General features: G+C 46.4%; 1 protein-coding gene across 1 annotated transcript; it reads left to right on the top strand.

Annotated features, from left to right (window-relative positions):
• Positions 1-6,612: 6,612 nt before the first annotated feature.
• On the top strand, positions 6,613-7,815 carry KCNJ11 (potassium inwardly rectifying channel subfamily J member 11). The gene has a single exon (XM_009485832.2). The coding sequence runs from the start codon at positions 6,613-6,615 to the stop codon at positions 7,813-7,815; it is 1,203 nt and encodes a 400-aa protein (XP_009484107.2).
• Positions 7,816-8,059: the final 244 nt, after the last annotated feature.

Here is an 8,059-nt window from a genome sequence, read left to right as displayed (position 1 = left end):
TACAAATAAATGAAGCATTTTAAAGTAAAATGGTATTATTTTCTAAAAGTGTAAAATACCTGTAAATAAATACTATTTCCAAATAAATTGAGGTTTTCCTTTTTTAATAAAATAAGCCATTTTTCTCCATCTGGAACACTATCCATGTACTTTCCTTTTTTGTATACTACTACTCTTCCTTTTATTTGCTACCAAAGAATCATGAAACATGGCTGAAACAAACTACATGGGTGAAATATGACAGGATCCACATCAAATAAACATAGCCAGCATGGAGTTTTTATGTAACTCTTAAACCTCTCCTGTCATTTTATTAACGTTATTTTTTATGCGTCATAGCCCTACTGTAGATAATGCTCATGACTGACTAAGTGCAGAAGGAAAAATTATATACCAAAGGTATTTCTCAGAAGTGTGTATCTCTTTTAATCATATGACTCTGTAAAGCTTTAATATCTAAATATAAAATCTATAAAACTTTTTTTATATTGTGGTTTATTGACAGTGCCTGTGTCTCTTTCGTCTCTCCTTTAATACCATTTAGAAATTAGTCACAATCTTATTCCGTCAGTCTTTCTTAGGCTGCCTCACCTCTACCCCCCTTGACTCATATTCTACTGCTTCCAAATGGGATTGAGCCAGGCTCCCTCCCAAACTGTGAGGAAGCTGAGAGGAGGCAGGCTGTGATAAAGTATCAGTGTTTAATGCACACCGTTTCCAGACCAGTACAGACATACCAATTCATCTGGAAATTATCCCTCCAAATCTGATAAATAAACAGTATTAAACCTTTCACTGTAGCTCAGAGCCATGAGAGCTTGACTCATTGTCTCCTATTCTCACATATTTCACCCACTGTCACACTGTTTCTGGGTTCACTGTGATCCTTACCAATAAGTTATGTATACTTAAGATAACTTGTAACCACTGAAATTGTCCTAATTTGGCTGGACAACTACTTATCCCTGCCCTATCGATTCATTGTGACAATCATTCCAGGATTTATTAATTGCTAACAGGTTAGAATATCAATGACCCAATTGAAGGCTACAATGAATTTTTCACCATTATTCTTTTTACAGCAACTTTGCCTTTACATCCATTTGTCCTCCCTTTTTGAAGAATTCCTAGTGCTTGGGAAAACTCCTTTCTCTTTTTTTTTTTCTTTTTTCCTCCTTTTCCTCCTCTTTAGTCTGCTCAATTAATTTGGAATCTGTTTTTTAAAGGCTCTATTTTCTAGAAAAAGACATCTCAGTGTTCTGATGGGGTACATGATATTTTTAATGCATTACTTCTCTTCTAGCACTGCAGCAGAGAGCAAGGAAAACTGAAGAACTGTTGTTGCTGTTTAAGTAGTGTTACCAGTTCCACAGCAGAGTATTTGCAGTATCTGCCTGCTGTTATTTATGCAATACCTAAGAGCACCAAACTGGGGCCAGAGAACATAAAACCAACAGGAGAGTGTAGGATGAACAACGGTAAAAGTGGGGAGGTAAAATACAGTTCTGCAGATGAAATGCATGAGCTCTGTCATTGCCTCCTACAGATGAAGAGAGAAAACGGGCAGCTGGGAGGTATCTCCTCCTCCAGGGAATCATTTTGCTGGGCAGCTTCAAAGGAAAAATGGCTGCGGAACTATTGGTGTGTTTTCACCCTGGGATACCAGGCATCCATTAGGGCTAAGAGAGAAGAAATGGGAGCCAGGTGACTATCATTCCAGGGTAGCAGAAGGGCACAGTGAGCACGGAGCAGGTTTCTACTACAGCTACTGTGTGTGCTGTCTCCTAGCTGCCCAGCGCTGGTCTAAGGCAGGTTCTCGTCCTGTAAAGGCTTAGGAAAACACCACTCTGCAGGACATCACAAACTTATGCTGCAGAGAGAGATCCTCAGAAGCTTTGCAACCATCTGTGGAAGATCGTAAATCCTAATGGCAAGAGGAGACATACAGAGAAGTGAGGTTTCATATGCTTTTAATAAAGTGCCTGGGATTTGATGCTGCAATTTGGACTAGTTCCTATTCCGCAAGCTTCTGACAACCTTACCTGGAAACGAAGGCCAGGGAGTAAAGGACGCAGCATATCGCTAAGACAACTATTATATCTCGCAGTATTAAGAAATAAGAACTTAGAGTACAAGCGTCATACATTTCCATTGTAAATGGGGCTTGTATTTGGCAAAGCAGCATTGCAGGAGAGTAGGGTGAGTTGGTTTGTATGCAAGGATTATATATCTTTTTAATGGCACCACACTGCTGGATAAATTGTGTGAACAGGGAGGCCTCTTAGCTACCGCTTGGACAGAATACACTTCACATTTCCTCAGCACATTTTATCTAGTCTTGTTTGTATGGGGCCAAGTCCCCCCCTAACTCCAAAGGGTTAAGTCTCAACAGTGACCAGAAGCAGTATCCAAGAAAATTATTCTATGGTGGGAGGCTCACTGTCATTATCTTAAGTCATTAAACCTGTTGCCTCAAGATCTGCGTTCCAGAAGTCGCTATTGACTCAGGCTCACAAATGTATTTTGCATAGCAATGAAGCATTACTAAGCAAAGTGCTGTACTAAAATGGGTGCAAGACAGCCCCAGAGCAGCCATGTGAAGCTGTTGAGGGGAGTTGCCGTGTCCAGACTTTCATTTCTCCTCTGAGATGGGACTCAGCTCAGTCCCAATGGTGTTAGTGGGGTAGGCTGTCCATGGAGATGCCACCAGGGTTTGTTTGTTTTCTATAAATGCTCCCATTATGCAAAAACTTTTATAGCATTTATCCCCTTGTCTCAGTGTGGCCATTTCATCCTCTTCTACTTATTTCTAAGGTAACACTGTTTCTTTGGAAGGCCAGGAAGCACAGCATGCTTGCTACATTAGCCCTCATCCCAGATTTGCTCATGCCTCATCCCAGCAAAGCTCATGCTTTGCATAACTAACTCTGATCTCTTTTCTTCTGTCTACCCACTCGTACAGCAGGGTGATTTGTGAGGCTTAATTCATGTTAGGGTTACACTGTGTAGCCTTTGAAAGAAAGGTCTGCATCCAAAGGCAGAGTAATACCATGGTGCTAACTAAATTTTAATTTAACAGATATAGTACTAGCTTCTTTGATAGCCATTAAACTTAGGATAAATTGGGGTAGGGGGGAGTTTTGAAATGTAAAACCTATTTTGTGGGTGGAAAAACTTACCCCTCATGATTCAATACCACAGAGTGGGAATGTTCGTTCCCATGAGCCCAATTTGTTCAGCAGCTCTTAACACAAATATGTTGGCTCACTCAGAAGATCTGTCACTTTTTTAAGTATCTGTCACTTGATCCACAAAGACAGGGCTTCTTTTTATTCAGCTCTAGAAATTCTTCAGCAGAAGCCACTTGCCTTGCTGTCCCATCTCATCCAACAAGTGCTGGGAGGTGAAGGAAAAGAAGTGGCAAATGACAGTCTCAATAAAGAACAGAAGTGGAAACAAGGAAACACCCTTCTAGCTCTGCAGAGTTGAGGATTCCTAAAACCAACATGGTGAGCATGTTCATGCAATGCCCCTTGCTGTAGTAGGCTAGTTGGGTCGTTCCTAGTACCAGGCTATGAAGCAATTTACCTTTCCCTTTAAAACACTCCTCCCGGATAATTTTTTTTTTTTTTTCAGTCTACATTCATGTAGTTACTGCCCTCTGGAGGAAAAGGTACTGAATAATACAACGATTAGAAAAGAGTAAGGAAAAATGGCACGAAAGGCATGACTGCCTCTTGAATACCTATGTCCGTCTCTGCAAAAGAGTGTGAAATGTTACCAGTGAGTACTGCATGCTGTTATAGAGCTTCTTTATGCTCACTTCAGAATGCTGGAAGTAACTATGAGCTGCCATCAGCTGGAGAACCATGCCTTTGACAAGTAAATCTTCAAATTACTTTATCCATTTGGGGTTTTTTAAAATGTTTAGAAAGAAAAGTATAAAAAATGCAATATTTTTTAAGTTTGTCCTGGTTTCGGCTGGGATAGAGTTAATTCTTCCTAGTAGCTGGTGTAGTGCTGTGTTTTGGATTTAGGATGAGCATAATGTTGATAACGCGCTGATGTTTTAGTTGTTGCTAAGTAGTGCTTATGCTAGCCAAGGACTTTTCAGCTTCTCATGTCCTGCCAGTGAGAAGCTGGGAGGGGGCACAGCCAGGATAGTTGACCCAAACTGGCCAAAGGGCTATTCCATACCATATGATGTCATGCTCAGTACATAAGCTGGGGGGAGTTGGCCGGGGGGCAGCAATCACCGCTTGGGGACTGGCTGGGCATCAGTGAGCGGGTGGTGAGCAATTGCACCATGCATCACTTGCTTTGTTTATTATTATTATCATTACTACTAGTAGTATTTTACTTTATTTTATTTCAATTATAAACTGTTCTTATCTCAACCCATGAGTTTTCGCACTTCTACTCTTCCGATTCTCTCCCCCGTCCCACCAGGGCAGGGGGAGTGAGTGAGCAGCTGTGTGGTGCTTAGTTGAACCACAACAAAGTTAAATTGTATATATAAATCACGTACTTATCAAAGTAAAAGCATAGGTGCAAATGACATTTGCAGCAAGCACATGAAAAATGTCAAGCAGACAAAGTGATACAGAGAAAGGGGAATTATCTTCGGCTAAGCTCAGCAGCCTGGCAGCCAGGTGCCAGGGCACCTTGTTGTCATTTTAGTCTTATTTATGAAAGCAGCAAGAAAGATGACCAGAACAAGAGAAAGTGTGGAGTATTGGGAAACTGACCTCTCCAAAAGCAATGGATGTGTCCAAGGACATGCAACTATTCATATATGAAAAGCAGAAATAGTCTAAAGTAATAGTAATCATTTAATTACAAGACCTGTAATGACTGCTCAGAGATCTCAGAGTGATTACTTCAAAATACTATTCTGAAATCCATAGGTGGGCCACAGTAAGTAACTGTAGGTGGTGAAAGTTGATTTCAACCCCCAGCTGGCTGGCTCCCAACCATCAACTGGGCAATTGCCTTGCCCAGGCAATCAATGCCAGGAACTGCTTACAGGAGGTACCAAAGCACTTAGAGCCAAAACTGAAGGGAAAGTCCATGGACATATACAATTAGGAAAATATAATCATAAATCTACTGGCACTAAAGAAAAAGCCTCTTATCCAGAATATCCTAGGATGCTTTAGCAACTCTACAACTTTGGTGTCTAAACTGAAATAGAAGCAAAATATTTAAATCAGAGTAAGTAAACACATGAATGAGAATACTGCTATTTAAACAGTGGAGCAGTCACATCAGAGTGTTTTGAAATAATGCATCTTGTCACAAAGACACATCCTTATACGCATGCGCATGTATGCATTTATACCCACACAGACATCATACTGCCACAGACAAGTTCTAGCTTCCTGCCTCCTTTTGTAGCCTCTTCTGGCAATTTTGATGGCTGGCTGGAAGTTCATGTCACTGTGGGTTAACCGTTTGTGGACAGATCATTCGTCTGCAACATTTACTGTCATTTGGTGAGTAGATGTTTTCCTGAGCAGTCACAGCTTACATCATTTCATGAGCTCCTTCTTTAAGAAAAAATCCTTCCTTAGTTAAGGCTAAATAACTCTAGCAAATTTTATAAGTGGGAATGAAAGCCCCTTTAGTTTCAGGTCTCTGTTTGACCATTACATCCTTGGACTTGGCCTCTTCAAGCAAATATCCCACCACTGCCTGCCTGATTCACTAGATGAATGCCTTCCTCCTACTTACAGAAAGACACGCCGCTGAATTTCAGGATTTTTTTTTTTTTTTTTTGCATTAAAGATTTCCTTTAAAAAAACCCCCAGCACCATTTTCTTTTCTATTTCATGGAATAATTGCCTAACCTGAAACCACACCGTCCTGCGAAGTAGCAGCTGGTAATGGAAGCCAGGTACTGGCAGCAAATCCATCCTCGAACAAATATTTACAGAAATCGGCTCTGGGGAAAGGCGATCGCTCACACCACCTCGTCCCCAAGCCCGAGCGCCCCGTCCCTCAGGCAATAAAACCCCAAAACTGAGGTAAAAAGGTAAAGACACGCACCCAGCGCTCACCGGGGAGCAAGCCGGGGGGGCTCGGCTCCCCCCGCCCCCCCCCTTCCCTTCCCACAGGGCGACGTTGAGGAGCGGCGCCCAACGGTTTTGGTTTTTTTTTTTTTTTTAAGCGCCTTCCGTTGCGCCCGTTGCCCAACGACCGCTTCACGCGGAGGCGCGCGCGGCTCCTCCACACGCACGCGCGCGCGCGGAACGCCTCAGGCCTTCGTCCCATTCGTTTCGGCCTACGCCGAGGCGCCGGTACCGGCTCGGGGGATCGCAAGACAGCCGGGAGCCGCCGAGCCCGGCCCCACACGCCGGAACCGGCGTGTGGGGCCGGGCTCGGCGGCTCCCGGCCTCGGCCGCGCCTCCTGGTGGCCGCCGCGGACCCCGCCGCCGCCGCGCTGCCGGTGCCGGCTACGGCGGGGGCTGCGGCGGCGCCGTGCGCCCGCTCGGCCCCCGCGGCGCGGCCGTGTCCCGTCCCCCGTCCCCCCCCCCGCCGCCACTCTCCCGCCCCCGGCGGAGCGGCGGCTGCATGGGGCGGCGCTGAGCGGCGGAGCGGCGGCGGGGAGCCATGCTGTCGAGGAAGGGGATCATCCCCGAGGAGTACGTGCTGACCCGGCTGGCGGAGGATGTGCCGGATCACGCCCGGTACCGCGCCCGGGAGCGGCGGGCGCGTTTCGTGGGGAAGAACGGTGCCTGCAACGTGGCCCATAAAAACATCCGGGAGCAGGGACGCTTCCTCCAGGACGTCTTCACCACCCTGGTGGACCTCAAGTGGCCCCACACGCTGCTCATCTTCACCATGTCCTTCCTCTGCAGCTGGCTGCTCTTCGGCATGGTCTGGTGGCTCATCGCCTTCGCCCACGGAGACCTGGACCACAGCACCCGGCTGCAGCGCGACCCTGGAGAGGGGGCGGTGGGGGCCTCAGCCAGCTTTGTGCCCTGCGTGACCAGCATCCACTCCTTTACCTCCGCCTTCCTCTTCTCCATCGAGGTGCAGGTGACGATCGGCTTCGGGGGACGCATGGTGACGGAAGAGTGCCCGGCCGCCATCCTGGTGCTGATCGTGCAGAACATCGTGGGGCTGGTGATCAACGCCATCATGCTGGGCTGCATCTTCATGAAGACCTCACAGGCCCACCGCCGGGCCGAGACCCTCATCTTCAGCAAGCACGCGGTCATCGCCCTGCGGGAGGGCAAGCTCTGCTTCATGCTGCGGGTGGGTGACCTCCGGAAGAGCATGATCATCAGCGCCACCATCCGCATGCAGGTGGTGAAGAAGACTGCCAGCCTGGAGGGGGAGGTGGTGCCCCTCAACCAGATCGACATCCAGATGGAGAACCCGGTGGGGGGCAACAGCATCTTCCTCGTCTCCCCACTCATCATCTACCACGTGATAGACAAGAACAGCCCCCTCTACGACATCTCCCCCCTGAACCTTCACCACCATGAGGACCTGGAGATCATCGTGATCTTGGAAGGGGTGGTGGAGACCACAGGCATCACCACTCAAGCCAGAACCTCCTACCTGGCGGATGAAATCCTCTGGGGCCAAAGGTTTGTGCCCATCGTGGCAGAGGAAGATGGGCGATACTCCGTGGACTACTCTAAATTTGGCAACACGGTGAAAGTGCCCACCCCTTCGTGCACTGCTAGGCAGCTGGAGGAGGATAAGAGCATTATGGACACCATGCCATTGTCCCCTAAAGGCACAATAAGGAAGAGGTCTGTCAAGCTAAAGCCCAAGTTTACCCTAAGCGATGAGCCTTCCTGATGCCTTTTGACTGGGAAACTCTGTTAGGGCTTTGTGTCTGAAAGATCTCATAATCTAAAAACACTGAGGTGGCCTCTTACTTTTTTTTAAATTCAGGTTGGTAGCACAAGGTATGTTCTGCTGTTATTTATTGTGGGATAAATCTAAAGCTAATTATATTTTTTTAAAGGTGTGAGAGATTTCAAGCAGCACTGGGAGTAGGAAAATCATGGTCTGCAGCTTTAAATTTTAATTGAGACGGTCC

This window comes from Pelecanus crispus, chromosome 6, assembly GCF_030463565.1.
Source record: "Pelecanus crispus isolate bPelCri1 chromosome 6, bPelCri1.pri, whole genome shotgun sequence".
Classification (NCBI taxonomy): Eukaryota; Metazoa; Chordata; class Aves; order Pelecaniformes; family Pelecanidae; genus Pelecanus; species Pelecanus crispus.
Note: the sequence above shows the minus strand (reverse complement) of the source record. Positions and strands in the feature narration are given on the sequence as shown.

Excerpts from the sequence above, each read along its gene's own strand:
- KCNJ11 (XM_009485832.2), top strand. The coding sequence starts at position 6,613 with ATGCTGTCGAGGAAGGGGATCATCCCCGAGGAGTACGTGCTGACCCGG.